Source organism: Oncorhynchus masou, chromosome 1, assembly GCF_036934945.1.
Source record: "Oncorhynchus masou masou isolate Uvic2021 chromosome 1, UVic_Omas_1.1, whole genome shotgun sequence".
Taxonomy (NCBI): domain Eukaryota; kingdom Metazoa; phylum Chordata; class Actinopteri; order Salmoniformes; family Salmonidae; genus Oncorhynchus; species Oncorhynchus masou.
Genome location: NC_088212.1, coordinates 44509989 through 44535496, shown reverse-complemented (window position 1 = coordinate 44535496; position 25508 = coordinate 44509989). Strand labels below are relative to the sequence as shown.

The window sequence follows — 25508 nt, the reverse complement described above, 5'->3', positions numbered from 1 at the left end:
GGAGTGCACCTGTTCATGTGCCTGTGGGTGTTGGTCTGGTGGTGCCACATCAGGTGTTGTGTCTACACCGTAAAAGACTACTCACTTTAGATGAGACATGGGAGTGATTACTGATTATAGGAGTGTCAGATCTGGTGGCAACTGCGAGCTTCAAGCTTTACTGAGATTTCACAGTAGGAATAAGTCATCCATCACTCTTGTTTTGTAAATGAATAAACCTCACCTCAGTGATCCTATGTATTAAAAACCTCTTAAGGATCCGCCCATTTATTTCCAATTTTCGCCTAAAATTCCTGTAGCTCAGGACCTGAACATGGATATGTATATGCTTGATACCATTTGAAAGGACACACTTTGAAGTTTGTGGAAATGTGAAATGAATGTAGGAGAATATAACAGATTAGAGCTGGTAAAAGATAATACAAAGTAAAAAAATATTTTTATTTTTTTGTACAATCATCTTTGAAATGCAAGAGAAATGCCATCATGTATTAATCCAGCTCAGGCACAATTTAGATGTTGTCCACTAGATGGCAGCAGTGTAAGTGCAAAGTTTTAAACTGATCCAATGACCACTGCATTTCTGTTAAAAATGTTGTATCAAGACTGTCCAAAGTGCCTAATTGGTTTATTAATAACTTTTCAAGTTCATAACTGTGCACTCTCCTCAAACAATAGCATGGTATTATTTCACTGTAATAGCTACTATAAATTGGACTAGCAAGAATTAGATTAACAAGAATTTAATCTTTCTGTAAATATCAGATATGTCTATGTTCTGGGAAATGTTTGTGTTACTTATAGAGGTTATTAATTCATAATGGGGTAAAGACACTTTAAACTACAAAACTGTTAATACACATTATATTTTGGTGCACAGAATGACAGCTGTGGCAATGTGCAGTGATCAAAATAAATCTTTGATTTTACACCCCCCTTTGAACATCTTGCAAGTTATGTAACAATTAGTACAGCTACACCAGCAACAGAGGCAAGCGTCTACTGGGTAGAATGGTTTGATGACGTCTGGAGGCTGGGATGCAATGGACCTCACATCTGCAAAGGATGGAGTGCTGCTCAATAACAATAAGCTCCCAGCACTTTCTCACATGATTGTGTGATGCAGAAAGGAATGGAAAGCAAGTCTACCTCGGTCTATATTGCCGCAGAAGTGCGTTCAGGATGCAGTTTTGAATTTAAGTCGCTCCATAGGCTGTTATTGACAGCAGAGGGGTAACATATTGGTCATTCTCGGCTGGGGGTAACTTGGGAGAGGGTGAACGATGGCAGGCGCTAAACTCACGCCATCTCCTTCGGAGATAGACCCAGACGTCAAGACCGAAGCGACGAAAACACCGGAGGAGCCGACTTGGGTCAACCCGTCGAAGCCGATACGAACGATGGGCTCTTTTGGGAGTGATGCTGGGCAAAGGTACCGCACATTGACCCGCATGAAGCCGCTGCATGTCTCAGACTAAGAGCACCAGTTCGATATCAAACCCGCAGCATCCTCAAACCCGTGTGGTGCTTCAAGCGCTCAGCGCAAAGCGCAGTCAAATTGTATCCCATATAAGCTATTTATTATTATATTTAGGCAAAGGGTATGAATTGATCTATGTATGTGATACATTCGTATCGAATATATAGCCTACATTCCTTAGTCGATTATATCCTTTGCAAAAATGAAAATAACAAATCGCGATCTCTGTTTTCCAGTCTGTTGATAGGTTAAGGCTATATTGACACATGTTATGCGCGATTTATGAAACTGATTTATGACGGATTGTCAAAGCTGACTGCACGCAATGGAACTGTTTGTTACATTTGCGGAAATTGGCACTGTATGTGCCACCCACTTGTGAATAATATTTTTTTCTCAGCCTCCTGTTTAGGTTTTTCTGGGTTTTTCTTTATGTCTGCCGTTTGATTCCTGTGCATCGCTTACATAACTCCGAGGATGCTGCGGCTCTTTATAGACCGTACAATTGCTTTATCGGTTGCATGGAGGATATTAACACATTTGTATTGATATTTTACTCATTCAAGTGTTTTAATCGATTTCAATTTCCACAATAGACATTTACTTTTGAGTAAATTAGCAGACGCTCTTAACCAGAGCGACTTACAGGAGCAATAAGCGTTAAGTGCCTTGCTCAAGGGCACATCGACAGAGCCCTGTCGGCTCGGGGATTTGAGAATTCTAACCAGAAACCTTTCAGTTACTGCCTGCTTTCCAATGCAAACCACAGGGGTGTGTGTGTGTGTGTGTGTGTGTGTGTGTGTGTGTGTGTGTGTGGCCTAGGCTACATGTGTGCCGGAGCACATCAGCAACTACAGTGGAGTAGCCTTGCCTTCACTCCCCAGCCAAGTCACATGTGATGCTTCTCTCTGAATGGGACTGCAGGGTTTCATTAAGGGGGAGTATATGCAGGCAGCCTACATTGGCCTGCCTGAATAAAAATCAGTATGGGTGTTAAAATGCTCTCTTTAACATTCTCATTCCTTCTCGCCGTTTCTCTTAGCACTTTACTGCATAATTAAATTAAGGATGTTGGTTGGGCAGAAACTTGAAACAATGTTTTGAGTCTGCTACAGTATTTTTGCTGTGTAGCAAAATCCAGAGGGGAAAGGTAAGGTTGAGCTTGATGCGGGGTGTTAAATCTTTCAATAGTTACAGAGAGTTCTGCCAAGTCAGTACAGTTAATTACAGCAGTTTTAACATCATTAACAGTTGCATATCCCTGTAATGTTTAGTTCTGACATTTATGCACATTGGAATCCACTTACCTGTGATTTTCCAATGTCACTGACTTCATTAACTATTCAGAAACATTGACACACGTATGTTAACCGTTTTCTGTATACCATTACAACAATAATTATGTCAAAGTGAATGCAATATTGCTGAGGCCATAGTATACTGCCTTACTGCCTGTGAAAATAAGACAGTATAGTCTGTAGGCAGTATATGTTTCTCTTTCAAAGGCACTAGCTCTCATCAATAATACAGACTGAGGCAGAACTCAAGAGGCCCACTGCTGCACCAACAGCAAAAATGCATCAGGGTTGCCTACCCCTTTTTTTTGGAGTCTAAAGTAAAGTACTGTAGATGGTATACCAAAGAGCAGGGGTAGGCAACCCTGGTCCTGTGGGGCCACAGGCACTTCATGTTGTTGATTTAACGTGAAAATCTGAGGCCCGCACTCGATCCTAACCTGCAAATATAGAAAATGCGCTGTACGGTCAGAGTTGGTGGAACTTTTTTTTGACAGGCCTTTTCAGATATATCTATGTTTCTGCTTATAATTTCCAACATTTGTGTAGACTATTTGTTAGTCAGGCTATTTGTTAGGGATTGCAGGAGCGTAGTGGTTAGAGTGTTGGGCCAGTAACCGAAATGTTGCTCCATGGAATCCCGGAGCTAACAAGGTAAACATCTGTCATTCTGCCCCTGAACAAGGCAGTTTACCCACTGTTCCCGGTAGGCCGTCATTGTAAATAAGAACGTGTTCTTAATTAACTGACTTGCCTGGTTAAATAAAAATATGGTGTGGGGTGCTTTGCACCCTCACTATAATTAGATACATGCAGCTTTTCTTCTGTTAATACTAGAACGCTAAATATATTCTTGCTCACCAGAATAATGTCATAAATAGATATGCTTCAATCCAGTTGACATCGGAAAGTTTGTTTTCTCTTTCTATTTCATCTCTGCTTCTCTCACGCAGCAAAGACGTTTAGAGAAAATGCAATAGGCCTAACTCTAAAACAACGAGAAAGCCTTTCCATGCAAAACTTCATCCGTTTGACCAGTTTTAAGGAAATTAAAAGCTGTTAAAATGACTCAACATGCTTGTTTATAAGATTTCAGTTCAGCTTGGATGCATATTTTATGTGGTTGAAATACTATCCGCGTTTATAATGCTGTTAAAGCTGGCACCCTTTACAAGCGGTCCCTAACCGCGCCTTCATTCTCTCAACATCCTATAATAAAATAATATTTCTCCACTACTGTTCCTGATTAAAAATGTAAATTTGGCGTATAATTTTACTGCAAGAAATGCTTAATTCTGCAGGAGTTAATATCATATTAGGTCAGTTTCCCAAACTCGGTCCTCAGGACCCCAAGGGGTGGACATTTAGTTTTTTTGCCCTAACAAAACACAGCTGATTGAATTTGAATTCCCCCTCTTGTGACTGTCAAATTTGTATAGCACCTCACAATCATCATACATAACATACATATCATCCTCTTTCACCACTTCACCAAATCTTTTCCAAACATTAGACTACTGTTCTGGTCCTTTCTTCTGTTTATTTTCAACAGTAGAAGCTACCGGGCCTATGCAGATCTTCTTCTCCCGTCTGCCCTGCTTACTTTTTATCCCCTGTTGTTGTTTCCCCATGTTGTCAGCTTTAGGCTCAGAGACAGAGATGATTGGGAAGTTTAAAGAGCCCTGTGTGTGTGTGTGTGTGTGTGTGTGTGTGTGTGTGTGTGTGTGTGTGTGTGTGTGTGTGTGTGTGTGTCCATGTGCTAGTGATGCGCGGTTTCCCCCGCGCCCGCCCGCAATTGCGAATAACACAACTGCCGGACAATATGTGAAAATCTGAGGCCCGCACCCGACCCTGACCCGCAAATATAGATAATGCGCTGTTCAGTCAGAGATGGCGGAACAATTTTTTGACAGCCGTTTTTACATAGGCCTATGTTTCTGCTTATAGTTTCTGACATTTTGGTAGGCTATTTGTTAGTCAACTTGTCTATAATTAGATAGATGCAGCTTCTCTTCTGTCATTACCTGTTGCCTTAGAATACTACACAAACCCTTGCTCACAATAATAAAAGTCATAAAACATTGATAGAATGAATTCTTGAATCTAGTTGACAGTGGTAAAGTTTGTTTTCTCTTTCCTCTTTCATCTCCGTTTCTCTCGTGCAGCAAATACATTTAAGGCCTAATGAAAACCCTCAATATAGCCTATCGATATGAATTGCGCAAGAATGATACATTTATGGATTTTTAATGCATTGTTTTCTCTATATTCAACCCGTCTGCCCGCCACGCACCCACCCTTCATCCACGCGGATGTAACCACTGGGACTGCGGGTTATGAGTCAACCCTTGCATCACTAGTGCTTGTGCATGTGTATGTGCATTCATGTGTGTGTGCTTGCGTGCAGGGACAAGATAGTGTTCCTCAGATGATTATGATAATGGTGGTTATGACTCTAAGCCCGTGCAGCTTAATATACTCACAAAAGCCTCAGAGTCATCGTGCACTGATCTAAATACACTGGAGTGGGAATGAGAGTAAACAGCACAGTTTTCACTGAATAGCCTACAGTGTTGATTTACTGCTGCGGCATGGAATGATAGACTATCTCTGCTATATTCTACTGAGTTTGAGTCATTTGTAATATCCGTTATCGTATTAGATAGTTAGATAGTCTGGTGTGCTGATCTTTCATGCATTGATCTTGCATGAAATCGAAAGGGAAAGGGGGATACCTAGTCAGTTGTACATCTGAATGCATTCAACTAAAATGTGTCTTCCGCATTTAACCCAACCCCTGTGAATCAGAGAGGTGCGGGGGGCTGCCTTTAATCAACATCCATGTCGAGGCTCTCATTTGCATAATAGTGTCCATATAAATTAATTTGACACTTATATTTTACATATCCATGTATTGTGTGAAAAACATTTTATAGTATAAAAACGTTATATTACTGTATCTGTGACTGTAAAAAAATTCCCACTTCCCCTCACTTTTAATTCACTTCCTTCCTTCGGACAGAAAGGATGCTGTCAGTCAGTCAGAGTTCTCCATGGGAAGGCAATGAAACATGATCAGCGTGAGACCTGTCCTCTACGTGCTGTGTTCAGCTCTAGAGAGGATGGAAGTAAGAAGAGATGGAAGGAGAATCCATAATATGACCCATCTCCATTGACCCACCACTCCATTCCTCCACACTCCTCACTGTTTAGTTATTCATTACGGCACTATTTAAATGCCTAGGAACCCCCTCAGTGCCGTGCTAGGATGCTTCACGGTACATTCATACCAACAGCTGGTCTGAAGGATGTAGGATGTAAACAAACAGTGTAACCAAGACTTACAGTAAACTAATATAGTAGTTTTCTTTCCAATGATACAGGAAGTTGATACTGTAAGATCTTGTTCTTTTATACTGTAAAATATTTGTACGATATTCTGATTATGGGACTATTATGATTATGGGATTATAGGATTAATAGTACTCGCTTCCAAAGTATGTGCCTTATATCATGAAATTAAAAAGATATGCACACAATGAATCTCTCTATCCCTATAGAATCCATTGAGATGTTACTCAGGTTTGATACATTAGGGATAAATCATAATTTATATAATGGTTATGGGAATATGCTATGTTCTATGCTTCCAAAGTCTGTCCCTTAATGTTGTGAAACCAAAATATATTTTTGCAACTGTATCCATGTATCCATATAGGCCGCAAAGGGTGCATGATTAGGTTTTTACCCTAGCACTACACCTCTGACTCAAATAATTCAAGCTTGATGATGGGCAAAAAACAAAATGTGCATCCCTTAGGGTTCCCGGGATCGAGTTTGGGAAACGCTGCTATAGATGTTACTCAGGTTTGATACAGATCATGAAAAGATCAATTGTGTGCACTCTTACAAACTCTATTGAGATGTAACTCAGATTGATTATACTAAGCTATAGGTATAGAAAAACTTAATACTTTAGCTTTATTCCCTCTCCAGAATCCTCCGCGATCCTCATCATTAGGTCTTTATCTTCACACCAACTCACCCATTCCCACACAAAAAAATACTATACTAAATACTATACTATGGTATAAATACTATAGTAGGTCGCTGGTTCGAATCTCCGAGCTGACTAGGAGAAAAATGTGTAAATGTGCCCTTGAGTAAGGCACTTAACCTTAATTGCTACGGGTCTGCTAAATGACAAAAAGGAATGGCTTGACCACAATGCTCTGGCCTCAACAGTAATAACAACTTTTGTCTAGGGAATGGCTGGAGGATGCTGATGACGGATTGCAGGGGGATTTGTTGCTCTGCAGGCCGAGGCTGCTGCTTTTCTAATTGAAATTAGGAGAGTGCTGTGCTTGAAAAGACAGCGCAATGTTCTTTCTCTTTGTTAGTTCTCTGCCTTAGTTTAATCTTTTACAACCTCACCAATCCTCTCTTAAGCCCCCTGTACCACAATAATTGATTATGTATAGGCTTCTCCTATTCAGCTGTTGTTCAATTTAGGGCCACTACTATCATCATTCACACATTGTATGTTGTGCCAGTCATTATCTATTAGTACAAATTGGACATACAGTTGGCAGATTTTTTTTTTTTGTAAATGCAAATGATATCCCCATAACTCAGGCGCACCTTTTTTAAATTTTTGTATTATTATTTTTTTTACCCAGTTTTCTCCCCAATTTTGTTCAACCACCCGGTCGCGGCCGGTTACGACAGAGCCTGGGCGCGAACCCAGAGTCTCTGGTGGCACAGCTGGCGCTGCAGTACAGCGCCCTTAACCACTGCGCCACCCGGGAGGCCTCAAGTGCACTTTTTAATAAATCCAAGAGCACCTTTCCAAGGGGTTACCTAGTTAAAATACAGGAGCTTGTTAGTTGATTGGACTCAATGCTGTATTTTTTATTCCTTTAGTGGGAGGGAGAGCATGAACCAAGTTATTACCCAGGATCCCCTCTGGGATGTCTTCTTATCAATCCATCTCTAATCCATTACTCTACATCTGTGCTTAAATTGGCTATTTACTCAATTTAATAGAAATGTTGGTTGCACCTTTAACTGTCCCCTAATTAGCGTACTACTTAATCATCAAGATCTTAGAAGTTAACACACACTCCATTAGCTTCAGTATACTCATAGCAGGTGTTACTGAAGCTAGCTACGGTGAGCTCCAAAGGTATTGGGACAGTGACACATTTGTTGATGTTTTGGCTCTGTACTCCAAAACTTGAAATTATAGTGACTATGAGGTTAAAGTGCAGACTAGACAATCAGCTTTAATTTGAGGGTATTTTAATCCATATCGGATGAATCGTTTAGAAAGTATAGCAGTTTTGGAACATAGTCCCCCCATATTAGGTGAACAAAAGTAGTGGGACAAATTCACATATACAAAGTTATAGATGCACAAATATCAATCCCCTAAAATGCTAACCTCCCCTGTTATTGTAATTGTGAGAGGTTAGCATATCATGGGGATATGATATTTGTGCATCTGTAACTTTCTCACTCATCATTGTTCACGATTAATTCAGGAGTATCCGTAATCATGGTAGCATCAATATTAAATGTAGAAGTGTTTAGAAACATATTATATTCTTATTTACAATAAAAGTTACTCCAAAATGACACAATACATTATTTACCATGAATTTCTATCGGGCACAAAATAATCTGGAACACAACCAAAACAAACAGCAAATGCATCAAACACATTTGTAGAGTCACAAGCTTGATGTAGCCATTGCATCCTATGCATATGGACCAAATACTTCACTTTTTACTACTTTAATATACATATAAATTAATTTGTTCCAAACGGTTCACTCGATATGGATGAAAATACCCTCAAATTAAAGCTGACAGTCTGCACTTTAACCTCATAGTTGTTCTATCATTTCAATTCCCAAAGTGCTGGAGTACACAGTCAAAACAACAACAAATGTGTCACTGTCCCAATACTATTGGAGCTCACTGCTTAAAGGGAAGTGCATCTGAAATCTCCATCTCTTGGGTTGTGTTTGTGCTTATTTCTAACCATCTTAATATAACTGTTCCGTTATGATTTCCTTTCCTTTTAGCAACTCTGGCTTAATGAGCTGTTTTAAAAGTCAACTGCCCCTTAGAACCAACTTCTCTGCTTTTAAACGGCCTATGTGGCATCGATATGAGTCAGAAACATTCATTCTAGTGTCAAAATTGACTACAAAGTGTAAATAGTATAATTCCAATCTCGTCCAAAGCTGATTTTTCTAAGTGAGTTTGTCACTATTTACTGGAGGGTTGAGTATGGATTACGATCGTGCCCACTTGCCAAGTGCCCACTAACACGAGAGAAGTAGCTGTGCTGCACACTCCATCCAAACATAGCAGCCAATACCTCCAAGAAGTCAGACCGACCTGCACATTACACAGCTCCTCAGACTTCTTTAAATAAGACAACACGTCGCCAAGGCTATGTTGAAATAATCCTTGGTTCTAAGCGTGGTCATTTGCTGATGTGTTTGATAGTGTCAATCACTCGAGTCTGCCACTTTTTGGTGCAAAATGAGAATTGAGATGATCAGTTTGCACTTGTATCCCAACTACAATTTGTCAATAATCCAAAACCCTGTTTTTTAAAACATGATTCCCCATTAGACACCACCAGACAGACGAACACTCTGGTGATAGTGAGACAGTTACAAAAAACTAACCTGCACCGAAGCATGCTAGCAACTAGCGTTACTTGCTAGCTTAATTGACAAACACAGAGTTGACATTTAGCTTGCTAGCAAGTGATTTTGAGCACTGATAGACAGCGTGTAACTTATGCTTTATTTACGATAGCTTGACAGTTTGCAGATGATGAAGTTGCATACATGTTAATGTTCTCAAAAATCAGTCCTGAGCACGCAACCATACTTTCCCAAATCAATAGACTGTATGCACTGCGCTGACTAGTTTTTATGCAATTTTTTTTACTTGAGAAATACTGCACCAAACACCTTAGCTAGATGTAAAATTGCGTGACTAAGACCTCATTGGCAAAATGATTTATCCTAAATTATTTTTGACTATTTTAACAAATTGCCTATGTTGTTACTATGGTGACTCGGGGGGCAAACAACAGTATCAGCCAGTGTATGCAAACATAAAACATCCACATCAAACTACACCCCCAAGACAACTCTTGTTTGGTTTAATTCAATGTCCACTAGCATTTCTCAATCAGCAATCTTCAAAACGAGGCCAAATCAGGGAGTACAGCCATTCTTTAACGTGGTCCCCATGGCAAATTATGTCACAATTGTTATCAATAAAGCTGTGTTCTGGAGCAGAAGCAGTTGCTCATCAGTTGACTTGAAAAGCGAAGTAGCCCCCATGGAAGCGTTGTGAGTTCCTACCCACAATCCCTACTTTGACAGTTGAGTGTAGCTAAAAGCTGCCATTAACATTCAGGAGGGTGTATATGTCTGTGCGTGCATCCTTACAAACACTAAATGCAAATGCCTTACATGTTTAAGTCACTGTTTGTCCCTTTGGATTATAAGGACAGAGTAATTCCCCAGAGGTGTTGGCATAGGCAGGTGTGACTTCAGGATGGGTGTAGTTATATGCCCTACTGGCAAGCTTCCACTTTTGGGAAACGGAATCAAAACTACAAGTTCCAGCATCCCTCTAAATTACTGCAGAGACTCATGTGGCCCCACAACATTTCAATAGGTCCTCGAGGGAACAAGTGACAGAGGATTCAGCCAGTGTCAGCAGCATGGATCTCATTAATTCACTAATACATGCAGTGTTTAGCACTGGTTTAGCACTAGCAGTTGCTGTTTTTTTATATAAATTGGTTTGCTGGATCTACTGTCAAAGTGAGGTGAGAATCAATTTGTTCCTGCATTGCATGCCTCAGGGGCTAAACAGAATGTGACAGTGTTTATGATGCACTACCTCACCTGCATGATTACCAAGACAACAGAGACTTGCAGGCTCCTACAGTGGGCCTGTGATGCCTCTGATACCAGAGGCAGAGACCGAGTGTTGGTGATGTATCAGTAGATATGTCATCAACAGAGCTGATTAGAGGATGAACATCTGTGTATGGCCTACTGCTTGAGTACCAGATAAGTGCTTTATAATTAGATACCATCTTTATTGTTCATTTCACAGCGCTCAACTACAGCCATCAAACAGACCGACACTCACCAAGAGAGATGTTGACAAAACCACTCTGTTCACTGCCATGGAGACACCAGTCTCACTAGTATTTGGATTGTCCCGACCTCTACATATGCTGTATACCTTAGAATGGCTCAGACTATCAACAGACTTTCAGTTGGATTTGTATTAAAGAGCCACTGAACACGCTGATTGGCACGTGTTTTTATTTTTCTCATTAGAAAAATGATATTTCAGTCTTTGAGATGTGTGTCCTGACCGATTCCGCATTTCGTTAATGATGTTTGTCCCCCATGACACACTGTAGATGCAGAAGTCTATTTCACGTCCTCAACATAACCTGAATGAATCTAAGATAACTCAAGAAATCTGTAATTAATTTTGATGTTTTTGCAGAGGACGTTTTAGTTGCGCAATTTTATATCTAACGAAGGTGTTTGGTGCAGTATTTCTCATGTAAAAAAAATGTGCGATGTGTTGTCTTAGTCGGTGCTGCTGGGCAGCTCAGGTCTGTCTCACTTGCTATGCTATTGGATAGAGAGCCATCACCATAGCTGTTCACCCCATGATAGTGAGCAAATGTGCATCGTCAAACCAAAACTGCACTTTCATTTACCCTGTTGTGACTTACAGATGTTCCAAACTCCATTTTAGAAAAGACTGACTTTATGACCAAAATTATCCTATTTACACTTTGTAGTCAATTCTGACACTAGAATAACTGTTTCTGACTTGAATCCATGCCACATAACAAATCCCTTTGAAAATGGCCTGTTTTTTAAAGGCAGTCGCTCTTTAAATGTCAACTGAAACTTAATAAATCAAACAGACAGCGTGAAAATTATTGATTGATTAGTTGAACATCTATACTGTATATCAGTGTCAAGTTTGTCAAGTTCCCCAAGGTTGCAAATGTATATTCTCCAGCTAATCATCAAACCCTTGATTAGTTGAATCAGGGGTGCTTGTGCGGGGCCTGAACAAAAAAAGGGTAGAAGGGGACTGCAGTTGAGAAACATTTGTGTAGATCATCTGTTGAAGATTGTCCAAATAAATTGCTTCTAGAAATGTTGCAGTGTACAACGATGTCAGGGACAGGCTGAATACTAAAATAGTTTTTTTTTATTTGGCAGTCAAAAGTATTCGCCTAAGAGACTCAATAGGTGATGAATTCCAGTTTAGAGTAGTGTGGATAAAACGTCTCTGTTCACACCTAAGTGGTTACTGGACCTCTCCAGGGTCCTGACTACTTCCTGATTTGTGAAGCGCAACACACTATTCTCTTCATCCACACAGAGTGACCTGAATGTAGTTGAGCTCAGGGATTTAGGTTTAGCTCAAAAGTTTGTGGCCTGGACAACATTGTAATCTGCCCCTGATGTACAATACCGTTAAAGTTTGAGGTCACTTAGAAATATTCTTGTTTTGGAAAGAAAAGCCATTTTTTTGTCCATTAAAATAACATCAAATTGATGGGAAATACAGTGTAGACATTGTTAATGTTGTAAATTACTATTGTAGCTGGAAACGGCTGATTTTATTGGAATATCTACATAGGCGTACAGAGGCCCATTATCAGCAACCATCACTCCTTGTGTTAGCTAATCCAAGTTTTTAATTTTAAAAGGCTAATTGATCATTAAAAAACCCTTTTGTCATTGTTATCACAGCTGAAAACTTTTGTGCTCATTAAAGCAGCAATAAAACTGGCCTTTAGTCTAGTTGAGTATCCGGAGCATCAGCATTTGTGGGTTCGATTACAGGCTCAAAATGGCCAGAAACATATAACTTTCTTCTGAAACTCGTCAGTCTATTCTTGTTCTGAGAAATGACGACTATTCCATGCGAGAAATTGCCAAGAAACCGAAGATCTCGTCCAACGCTGTGTACTACTCCCTTCACAGAACAAGGCAAACTGTCTCTAACCAGAATAGAAAGAGGAGTGGGAGGCCCCGGTGCACAACTGAGCAAGAGGACAAGTACATTAGAGTGTCTAGTTTGAGAAACAGATGCCTCACAAGTACTCAACTGGCAGCTTCATTAAATAGTACCTGCAAAACACCAGTCTCAAAGACAACAGTGAAGAGGCAACTCCGGGATGCTGGCCTTCTAGGCAGAGTTGCAAAGAAAAATACATATCTCAGACTGGCCAATAAAAATAAAATATTAAGATGGGAAAAAGAACACAGACACTGGACAGAGGAACTCTGCCTAGAAGGCCAGCATCCCAGAGTCACCTCTTCACGGTTGACGCTGAGACTGGTGTTTGCTCCAGATACTCATCGAGTCTAAAGAAGGCCAGTTGTATTGCTTCTTTAATCAGCACAAAATTTTTCAGCTGTGCTAACATAATTACAAAAGGATATTCTAATGATCAATTAGCCTTTACAAATGATAAACTTGGATTAGCTAACACAACGTGCCATTGGAATACAGGAGTGATGGTTGCTGATAATGTAGATATTCCATAAAAAGCATCCGTTTCCATCTACAATAGTCATTTACAACAACATGTCTACACTGTGTTTCTGATCAATGTATTGTTATTTTAAATCGACAAAAAAAATGTGCATTTCTTTAAAAAACAAGGACATTTCTAAGTGACCCCAAACGTTTGAACGGTAGTGTAGTAGGCCTATTTTAAGTGTCGCTTGAGAAAATGCTTGGTCAGGTACGGGTTCCCCCCAAAAAATTGAATATATTTATCCATCTACAAGTATAGGAAGTGACAAATCCATAAAAGGTTTTTATCCGATTCTATCTTTTTCATTTGTCAGGTGCTATATCTAGGGAATTACCATGCCCCTCCCAATAAGAACTCAATCTGTCCATATTAATTTATTTTTATGATTCTAAGTAAAGTAAGGGTCTCTCCCCAAGGTCTCTATAAGCTGTTGATTCTTATAACTAAGATTCTCATTAGCAAACTTCAGGAAGTCTATACCTTTAGCAAGCATATTTTATCAGTATAAAGTATGGTACAGTCATTTTATACAAATCTGTTCCATGCGATTTCATTCCGGTTATTTTATTTTTTAAATGTAACCTTTATTTAACTAGGCAAGTCAGTTAAGAACAAATTCTTATTTAATTGACTCACTTTTCTTATATCCTCCATGACTATTCTCATATCCTCCATGTTTGACATTGAGCCTTTGATTCTCAACATTATCCTTCTCTGTTTGCTGTCACCATACGTTATTAATGTGTCCATGGCACCGCTCGGCTCAATGTCCCCATGATACATTCATTCAACCTGCTACAGAACGAAATATAATCTGTCCAATTTGTCATCATGTGAATGCTGAAGCCATTGCGATTGACCCAGTGGGTTTCCTTCCTGCTGTCCTGTAGTTTCCCATGGTTTGCAATGAGAGTCTCCCATCTGTTCTTAAACCAATCAAAGCATTGTATCCGAGAATCCCTGTCAATCCTAATGTGTAATCCTGATCTAGGATCAGTTTTTCATTTCTGTAAATCATGGCACCTGCTAAAAGATCGGCACTCCTACTCTGAGACCCTTTTGTCTTTCTGGTGTTACGTGTCCTCTATAAAAGCATGCCCTGCCCCCCATCCCTCCCTCTCTTCCTTTCCTCCTCTTAACATCTCCCTATCTATGTCCATGTGTGCTGTGCCTATAGGTATCAGGAGGAGTACAGTATGGACTCTACCAACGCCCAGTAAGTCCCAGGATGCATCCCAAATGGCACCCGACTCCCTATATAGTGCATTACTTTTGACTAGGGCCCATAGGACTCTGCTTAAAAGTAGTGCACTATGTAGGGGATAGGGTACCATTTGGGACACACATCCAGCATCATGCTAGCATGGCATGGCATGTGTCCTGTGATTATGTCCACTATGGGAGATTGATAAACACACACAGCTTGTTTCTTCTATCCCTCCCTTTTGACTTGAGGTTGCATCCCAAATGGCACCCTATTCCCTATACAGTGAGTGCACTACTTTTGACCAGAACCATATGGGCCCTGGTCAAAAGTAGTGCACTATAAAGGGAATAGTGTGCCATTTGGGATGTAGCCTTAGTCACAGCACCAGATAAAACCATTGAGCTTGTATCATCAACCACTGGAGGAGTTTAGAGAAGTACTTTAGGTGCTAAAACCTCGAGATTATTTGATTTTGTTCAGTGATGCAGTCAGGGGATATGGTTGGAGTAAGTTGACTGTCTGCTTGCCTGCCTATAAATTATTGCAGCGTACCGTAGGCATTACAATGTACATATTGTATAGTGCTATCTAAAATAACTGCAAATGAGTAATGGATTGTCTTCGTAGAGGAACGCTTATAAACCATTGTCAGTCGGTTTGATAAGTGCTCCCTCAGCATTTTATTGCAAATGACTTTTTAGAGAGATCATTATCAAAGTGGGCTAAACGGGCTACTGGTTACTAAAATCACATTATCGCCTATTTACAAAAGGATAAATACAGCCCTCCGGACGGCAGAACAATCACCAACGCTACCAAGTCAAACAGCAATTTTGATGTAGTGCGCGTGTGGATGATGTTTTGTGGACTGCTATGCCTGGCAGGCTGGAAATTATAACATGCTTCCTGTGCTCTCTGTGGTTTCTGTATTGTCTGTCTGTCTGTCTGTCTGTCTGTCTGTCTGTCTGTCTGTCTGTCGAGGAGATGGGTGGTGAATAGGTTTCCTTAGGGATGCTGTAAGTGCTGATGGTGCGGTGTCAGAGGCATGCAGCTGAGCTTAAATGTTGGCACAAGTGTTCTCTTCCGCTCTAGAGATGGGTCTGGAAAGGGGATTATTTTGGATGATATTATATATTGATTCTATTATCCCAAGTATCGATTCTCAAAAAACGTAGTTAACGCTAGCTATCGCTAGTCGGCTGTACCTGCGCCAAAAATGATTCTCCACCTATAGCTTGGCCTCAATCTTATTTTTAAATGGTGAGTCAACATGTTTTCAGCACTTTTATTTCCATGACCAATCAAAACTCGTTTTTATGATGGTTCTTTCTTGTCCCTCTGCAGCAGACCTATATATAGTGAGCAATATGTTTGGAACATTGAATCGCAATAAAACTGCAGTATAAAAATGGAATACATATAGAATTGTGATAAATCCCTGATACATATAGAATCGCAATACACATCATATCAGCACCTAAGTATCATGATAATATTGTATCGTGAGGTCCCTGGCAACTCCCAGCCCTATTTGTTTCCCATTTATGGAGAAAGAATCAATCGAGCAGTGGGTGGCAAAATGTTTAAACAAAACACGGTTTTCCTCACAATATTTCCATATGATGGCATTCTGCTTTTGAGCGTTTGGTACTCGAAGAAAAAAAGCAGTTATAGCTTACAAATTGTATTTTGGCTCGTGGTCAAAGTGGATATGTGAGAGCAAAGTGGTCCTACATAATGTGATATGTGATCTGACCAGGCTTTGGAATTGACTCAGAAACACCAATTTAGAATGGAAAACATGATTATAATCAATCTTGATCCATGTTTACCACTCACAGCAACAGTGTTTCTTTAAGATGTATCATCACCACAGTCTAATGCAGGGGGCTGAACACGGGAAATAGATTATGTCATGCTTTATGAATTCCTCCCTAATGAATGTGGAGCATGTGAAGAAGTCAATAATTAGCTAGCAGTCTTAATTACAGTACAAGTAATAATAATTATAGATTTCATTCCAAGTAGAATCTCAAAGGCGCTACAATAATTTTTGGGATCTGGTGGTTTTTGGGCGATACTCTTACACAACTTCAGATGAAACTAGGCAGTTTGGAAAATTACTATCTTGAGCGAAGAGAGCACTGAGGATGCAGCCAGGCAGGGAAATGGCTGGAAAACATCTGACAGAACGGCCCCGGAGCTTTTCATCGGGCACCTTGTCATCTTCGATGTTTATAGCTCCTCCTTCGTAAGTGTCACGTATACGCAGGGAGTCAGGAAGCCGGTGCAGTAGGAGAGTTTAATTACAATGATGCAAGGCAAATTAACAAAACGGAATGCATACTGAACATGAAAACAAACCAAAACTGTATGATGACTGAGGCTATTGAGGGCTAAATAAATGCAGGCAAGGGCCTGGTCGAGGAAATTCCTTGTGGCACCCGAGTCCACTGGAGCTGCAGAGATAACACCTGAGTGACAGCCAGCCATTGAAATGGGAACCAGAAAGGTTTGGCAGAAAACGATGATGGAATACGCACACCTATCCTGGGAGACGGAAGATCACCTCTGCCCTAGTGGAATCCGGGTTGGGACGCACCGGACACCGCTGAAGCTGGTGCCCCTCCTGGCCGCAATAGGGACAGAGCCCCAGCGGTCTCTGGCAACTCCACTCTGCCAGGGAGAGGTGTGGGTTCAGGCTCAGACTCGGGACAGCCAAAGGTGGGATGAGAGTGGTGAGGTGAGCAAAGGCGCTCCCGAAGGTTATCCAGACGGATGGCCATTGTGATGAGTGCGTCCAAGGATAAGTTGTCATCCCGACACGACAACTCCATTTGGACCTCTTTGCGCCGTCCTCTCCAGAAGAGAGTGTGAAGGCCCGTCTCATTCCATCCGCTAGAGGCTGCCACAGTCCGAAGGGCATACTCCGCAGCGGTCTGGGGACCCTGCTGGAGTTGGAGATGTCGCTCACCTCCCTCTCTGCCATCTGGAGGATGATCAAAAACCGTCCCGAACAGAGCCATGAACCTCTCATAGGAACCCAGCTCCTCCACTCCTCTCTCCCAGACAGTCGTAGACCACTTCAACGCCCGCCCGGTCAGTAGGGAAATGACCGTGGCAACCTTGGACCTCTCGGTGGTAGGGGCTTCCCGTCTGATGGGCGAAATAGAGGGAGCACTTGAGTCGGAAGTCACAGCATTTCGATGAAGGAACGTTATACTTCTCCGGAAGGGACAGTAGGGCTTCGCTGACCTGGGTGGACAGCTGGGTAGGCTGGGGGACTGGCTCACTATGACGACCCTTGGTAGGAGGCCCTCTGATAGGGGTATGGATAGCCTCCCTGGTAGTGTTGAGGCGGTGGAGAACCTCCTCCATGGCCTTACCCAGTTGCGCCAGCTGGTCGCGGGGTTGGTGGAGCAGATAACCCTGTTCCTGGACCTTCTAGAAGATGGTTTTCTCCTCTGCTGCTTCCATATTGCGAGGCAGTGTGCTGTCACGAATACGAGTCAGGAAACAGGTGCAAAAAAACAGGGGATTCGTACTGAACAGGACAACAAACCAATACTGCCTGATGACTGAGGCTACTGAGGGCTAAATAAAGGGAATATAATCAAGGTGATGAAGTCCAGGCGTAATGCTGGGGAGCAGGTGTGCGTAATAATGGTTGCCAGGGCTGGTGGTTAGTAGACCGGCGACGTCGAGCGCTGGAGAGAGGGAGTAGGCATGACAGTTAGTGGGCTGCATCATCCACTATCAAAGTGTACCACCCACCTGGGTGATGCCTCGGTGACTGTAAAAACGGCAGTAAGACCACCACACTTGGTGGTTGTTCGGAAAAGCCCCCTTTAAAGGGGTCTATTATTTTTTTTAAATAAAAAAACTGTAAAATATTACAATATTGACATAGTTCTCTGCCTAGGCTTCATCAACATGCCATGGCAACCACGGAACAAGACTTCCAAGTAGGAGTTGTTAGACATGCAGGGACTGGCTCGGTTGTTTCCCTGAAAGCTGTAGTCTCTGTGTTGTGATACAACTTCAGTCAGCCTGGGCTGGACGATCCAAACCAGAAGGCGATGGAAGGCTGGTTCTGTTGATCAATAAATTTACATTTGAAAGCTAAACATAGCCTATGCTTGAAAGTTTTAAGTCTTGTATTTGCATGTGCACCTGATTCTCTACTTGAAACATATCTCAACATTGTGCTTAGAGTAAGAACTGCTATTTCTATTTCTGATCACTTTGTGTATATTATGGATAGTCTGACTTTACTCTATCCACAGCCATCAAAGATAGAAATTGGTTGACTGGAGCAGTGGAGTTGGTTGACGAGAGAGAGAAAGAGAGATATAGAACATTGTTCAGTATGCAAATAAATGTATGTAGGAAGATAACATTGAACCCCCTCCTTCCATGGTTGCATCCCCCATGGTTAGAACAATCACTGACACTGTCATCTGTGTGTTACTTCTACACCTTTTAAAAACAAGACATATGGAAGGAAACATCTGTCTCTTTCATTTATCATGGTTTCACTTCTACCAACAGATGATAGTGACTCAGATAACAGAGCATTTAAAACAGCTTTGTTCTCTTCTTTTAGACAGATTTCCCTGCTGTCAAAAAGCTGTTTGATGTTTATTTACAGTGCACAGTCTTCACATCAGTGTGTCATTTTCAAAGCGGCTTGAAATCATAATCTTCTCGTAGGCAATAGTGTGTGTGTGTGTGTGCGCGCGCATGTCTTTACACGCACACACGTGCGTGTGTTCAATGTGAATGAAAATGCAATATTTAAGTTCAATTGTGAATTCTAATTAAATATACATTTGTGTGTGCATGTATACTGAACAGAAATATAAATGCAACAATTTCAAAGATTTACAGTTCAGTTACAGTTCATAAAAGGAAAGCAGTCAATTGACATAAATTCATTAGGCCCTAGTCTATGGATTTCACATGACTGGGAATACAGATATGCATCTATTGGTCACAGATACCGTAAAAATAAATTGGCATCACAATGGGCCTCAGGATCTCATCACCGTATTTTTGTGCATTCAAATTGCCATTGATAAAATGTATCATGACTCTAGGCGAGACCCAAATGCAGACACAGGAGGCAGATGGTTGGAGTTAAAGATGTTTAATAAATCCAAAGGGAATAGGCAGGAGAATGACTCACAACCAGAGTCCAGGAGTCCAGGAGGTACAGAGTGGCAGGCAGGCTTGAGGTCAGGGCAGGCAGAATGGTCAGGCATGTGGGTACAAAGTCCAGAACAAGCAAGGGTCAAAACCAGGAGCACTAGAAAAAGGAGAAAAGGCAAAGCAGGAAATCGGGAAAACCGCTGGTAGGCTTGAACATATAAGACGAACGAACTGGCACAGAGAGACAGGAAACACTGGGATAAATACACTGGGAAAACAAGCGGCACCTGGAGGGGGTAGAGACAATAACGAGGGCAGGTGAAACAGATCAGGGTGTGACACAATTGTGTTTGTAACTTGCCCATACAATAACCCCACCGCCACCATTGTGTACTCTGTTTACAACGTTGAGATCAGCAAACCGCTTGCCCACACGACACCATACACACGGTCTGTGGTTGTGAGGCCAGTTGGATATACTGCCAAATTCTCTAAAACAACATTGGAGGCGGCTTATGGGAGAGAAAAGAGCATTAAATTTTCTGGCAGCAGTTCTGGTGGACATTCATGCAGTCAGCATGCTAATCTGTGTCATTGTGTTGTGTGACAAAACTGCACATTTTAGAGTAGCCTTTTCTTGTCCCCAGCACAAGGTGCACCTGTGTTATGATCATGCTGTTTAATCAGCTTCTTGATATCGACACCTATCAGGTGGATCGATTAACTTGGCAAAGGAGAAATGCTCACTAATAGGGATGTAAACAAATTTGTGCACAAAGGTTGAGAGAAATACATGTTTTTGTGCAAATGGAACATTTCTGGGATCTTTTATTTCAGCTCATGAAACATGAAATGAATGAAAGTGAGATGCAGAGGAAGATTGTGGCTCAATAGCTATACATCTCTTAGTATACAATCTAACCTGTCAGGCACAAACAAGGCTCCAAGGTCCCTGCTGGAGCTTACAGCCCATTATTGTTACCCTCTGCAGGAGTTAGGGGAGGCAACCATTTTATTATAGAAAGAGATCAAATAGATCTGTTTCACCCCCACTTTAGATTAGTTGACTAACAGTTAGTCACAGTTAGCTCTCCCATCATTTGTAACCTCCCAGACACACCCCGACGTTCAGTCCATGGGTCCTTATGAATGGAATTGCTTTACATAAACATCAATGTGTTTCATTAGATAGCTACAGTATATGCCTATGCAACTGTATAGAATTAAATATATATTTTTAGAGTGACTAGCTTGTCAGTTTTGAATAAGTGGTACCACATGGGTGATCCATAAATCACAGTGACTACACCATTCCATTTTACTTTTCATGACATGATGGATTAGGAGAGTCCAATTGAAATACATGGAATAGCTGAGGGACCAATCAGAGTGCATGTTCTTAGAAAAAAAGGTTCTGGATAGAACCAATAAGGGTTATAGTGCTTGCTGCATATATGACACCCCTAAAGGTTCTATATAGAACCGTTTTGTAGGGTTCTCTGATCAGAACCCCAAGGGTTCTTCTTCACTGAACAAAATTGGTTCCATATAGAACCCTTGGATTCCATATAAGGGTCCATATGGAACCAATTTCAGGGTGATATATATGAAGCGTGCATATAACCCTTGGTGGTTCTATACAGAACCTTCTTTCTAACAGTGCAGGATATAAATAGACCTCTGGTCTCTGAGGATGTCACACACAGGAAAGGATGGGTAGGGATGTGCTACCCTGGGGAACACCAGAAATACTGTATTTGCCTCTTCCTTTTTTAGTACACTAAAGTTCTTCACACCACAACAAAGCTTTCTACAGATAGGAGCCAGTTATGTAATGTGTTGATCATTAGGTAATATGCATTTACAGCACTGCAGCTCACAGAGCATTATAATCAACATATGACTGAACTTAATGAGAGTTCCTACTTCTTACTGTACTAGTGTGAGAAGTTCAGTAATGTATGTAACTTGCTTGGATAAATTGTATTGTAGGCCTACTAAGGGGGTGGCTTAGCAAATTGCATCATAGGAGTAGTAGAAGAAGTAGATCAAATTTATGCTCAAGGTCGTCGGTGTAAAATAAAGAAATAAGTTGGAAGAACAATCACAGAAAGTCAACATGACTCATTTATTGATGTTCCTAAGTTATTAAACCACATACAGTTGTGTGTAAGCTGTTAGGGTAAATTCTAGGCTCCTTAAGGATGTAGGATATGTGGTTTTAAATTACACCATGAAAGACCAATTATGCTCAAGGCCGACATAAGTAAGAGGATCCATTGCACTTTAAAAAATACAATATTTAAGGTCTGTTCAAATCCTCCACCGGAAACGATGTCACTCCATAGCTATCAGAGTGTCAAATTGAAGATTAATGTGGCGTGTAGCTTAAATGCCACACATTTCAACAAGACAGGCAACAGTTCTTCCAGACAGCAGCGATGCAAACTAATCACCTTGCGGCTAAATTTGCCTTTTTGAATCCAAAATAAGTGTGCTATGTGCTTCGTGTAGATCCGATGATAATAGTTTTGGGGGGGGGGCTTTGTATAACGATGTGAAGAGGTAGGTGCCTGACCGCAGAGACAGGGGTTGAGAATGTGATGAAGGGTACTTTTTGAGCTATAACATAAAAACAGCTGGCATTTGAAACGTTTGGGTTGAGGGAGAATGTGTGGTGGAACAAGTATTGTTAGCATGAGGTATCTTGCTAGCTGGATTGAATTCTCCGTTAGCTAGCCAGAGAAATGTTGAGCAACATTAGCCAATTTTAACTGATCAAATAATTTAGTTCATGGTGTTAAAATTAGCTGGCTATTAACCAATTTGCTATAGTATTAACTGGTATACGACTCCTTGCCTTTCCTCAAGTTATAACTCGTTAGTTGCTTACTGGACCCTGGCAATCTGTGTGAAATGTTAACTAGCTAACGAACTATCTGTGAACTGATGTTTTTCCTCTAAAGTAACGTTATGTAGTTAATTTTCTGAATGAGAGAATTAGGTGAAAATGAGGCGTTGCTTGTTAAAAAAAGTGGATTCAGGGATGAACTGGAGCTGGGCCTGGCTTAAACTGGATGCCACCATAGAGGTGAAACGAACACCACACACTTTCCCTCTTTCTTACTTTTTCAATACAGTGGATAAAAAGGGGTATGTCAGGTGTACTCTCTGCCTGAAAGAGGTCAATTATGCTAACAAAGGGTATCATGCTCTGCTGGCACATTGTAGAACAGATGTCAACAGCTTTTGTTGTGTTGAACTTGCCAGTAACATAAGGTGACCAGATTTCTGAAATGAAAACCGGGGACATTTCCAATTTGGCGGTCAATATATAATTAAAATATCCAATGTTATTATCTATGAAATAAAAAAGGGGGACAATTCCAGTTTCATGTATTTAGTCTAACAGGAACACTGAGACAGAGAAAACAACTACAGTGGGGCAAAAAAGTATTTAGTCAGCCACCAATTGTGCAAGTTCTCACACTTAAAAAGATGAGGCCTGTAATTTTCATCATAGGTACACTTCAACTATGACAGACAAAATGAGAAGAAAAAAAATCCAGAAAATCACATTGTAGGATTCTTAATGAATTTATTTGCAAATTATGGTGGAAAATAAGTATTTGGTCACCTACAAACAAGCAAGATTTCTGGCTCTCACAGACCTGTAACAACTTCTTTAAGAGGCTCCTCTGTCCTCCACTCGTTACCTGTATTAATGGCACCTGTTTGAACTTGTTATCAGTATAAAAGACACCTGTCCACAACCTCAAACAGTCACACTCCAAACTTCACTATGGCCAAGACCAAAGAGCTGTCAAAGGACACCAGAAACAAAATTGTAGACCTGCACCAGGCTGGGAAGACTGAATCTGCAATAGGTAAGCAGCTTGGTTTGAAGAAATCAACTGCGGGAGCAATTATTAGGAAATGGAAGACATACATGACCACTGATAATCTCCCTTGAACTTGGGTTCCACGCAAGATCTCACCCCGTGGGGTCAAAATGATCACAAGAACGGTGAGCAAAAATCCCAGAACCACACGGGGGGACCTAGTGAATGACCTGCAGAGAGCTGGGACCAAAGTAACAAAGCCTACCACCAGTAACACACTATGCCGCCAGGGACTCAAATCCTGCAGTGCCAGACGTGTCCCCCTGCTTAAGCCAGTACATGTCCAGGCCCGTCTGAAGTTTGCTAGAGAGCATTTGGATGATCCAGAAGAAGATTGGGAGAATGTCATATGGTCAGATGAAACCAAAATATAACTTTTTGGTAAAAACTCAACTCATCGTGTTTGGAGGACAAAGAATGCTGAGTTGCATCCAAAGAACACCATACCTACTGTGAAGCATGGGGTTGGAAACATCATGCTTGGGGGCTGTTTTTCTGCAAAGAGACCAGGACGACTTATCCGTGTAAAGGAAAGAATGAATGGGGCCATGTATCGTGAGATTTTGAGTGAAAACCTTCTTCCATCAGCAAGGGCATTGAAGATGAAACGTGGCTGGGTCTTTCAGCATGACAATGATCCCAAACACACCGCCCGGGCAACGAAGGAGTGGCTTTGTAAGAAGCATTTCAAGGACCTGGAGTGGCCTAGCCAGTCTCCAGATCTCAACCCCATAGAAAATCTTTAGAGGGAGTTGAAAGTCCGTGTTGCCCAGCAACAGCCCCAAAACCTCACTGCTCTAGAGGAGATCTGCATGGAGGAATGGGCCAAAATACCAGCAACAGTGTGTGAAAACCTTGTGAAGACTTACAGAAAACGTTTGACCTCTGTTATATACCCTTTGTTGGCAATGACAAAGTATGGAGATAAACTTTGGTTATTGACCAAATACTTATTTTCCACCATAATTTGCAAATAAATTCATTAAAAATCCTACAATGTGATTTTCTGGATTTGTTTTTCTCATTTTGTCTTGTCATAGGTGAAGTGTACCTATGATGAAAATTACAGGCCTCTCATCTTTTTAAGTGGGAGAACTTGTACAATTGGTGGCTGACTAAATACTTTTTTGTCCCACTGTATGTTACAGAAACACTACAGACAAGACAGAATTGTCCGATCGGAACAGCCATTCAGTCATCCTGCTAGTCTGGGTAGAATAAGAGCAGAAGACAACATGAGCAAAATTGAAAAAAAAACAGACAATACTATATGTGAAATACTTAACATAAAAAAATAAGATGCTGATGAGATTGGTAACTACATAATATACTTATACCAACCTAATCTGTATATTTCTCAAAAGAATGTATATTCTTCAGGATTTCTCTGTCTTTGGCCAGCTTCTCCATCAACTCCTGAGGTTGAAGTTTGTCTTCACAATAAGCATAGCCTTGATGGTAGGAACAGTGAACCTATTTCTTGCTGCTGTCCATAGATCATTCATTTGGGAGATCACTCTCTCGACTGGTGCATTACTTCGTATGACAGAGGCTAATCTATCCAGGTTAGTGTGTGGGATGTCATTCTCTTTGAAGTGGGTAACCACCGTGCTCCATCTGTGACGGTGTCTCTGATGTTTTCCATTCTTCAAGCGAACCCTCCTTTAGGAACTCTTGCAGGCCAGTAACCTCGTAACACAATGCATCCTCATTGATGGTCACATTGGGGCATTTTTCCTGCAGTGTGACTGCTGCCTTCTGGATCTCTTCACGCAGAGGTTGCCTTTTTAAAAGGAGACAATGTAACTCTTTTAGATCATCTGTGTGCTTTCCCCAATGC

At 41.1% G+C, this 25508-nt stretch overlaps 1 protein-coding gene across 4 annotated transcripts in view; it reads left to right on the top strand.

The window, feature by feature from the left end:
• Positions 1–1024: 1024 nt before the first annotated feature.
• LOC135545068 (potassium channel subfamily T member 1-like) overlaps positions 1025–25508 on the top strand; it is an 84135-nt gene continuing 59651 nt past the window's right edge. For 3 of the 4 annotated variants that reach the window (XM_064972722.1, XM_064972718.1, XM_064972727.1), the window contains exons 1-2: positions 1025–1432; positions 14586–14624. In XM_064972722.1, coding sequence (XP_064828794.1) covers positions 1284–1432; positions 14586–14624 — 188 coding nt within the window. In that variant the 5' untranslated portion in view covers positions 1025–1283. The remainder of the gene's footprint in view (positions 1433–14585; positions 14625–25508) is intronic. The other variant, XM_064972724.1, reaches the window with a different exon arrangement.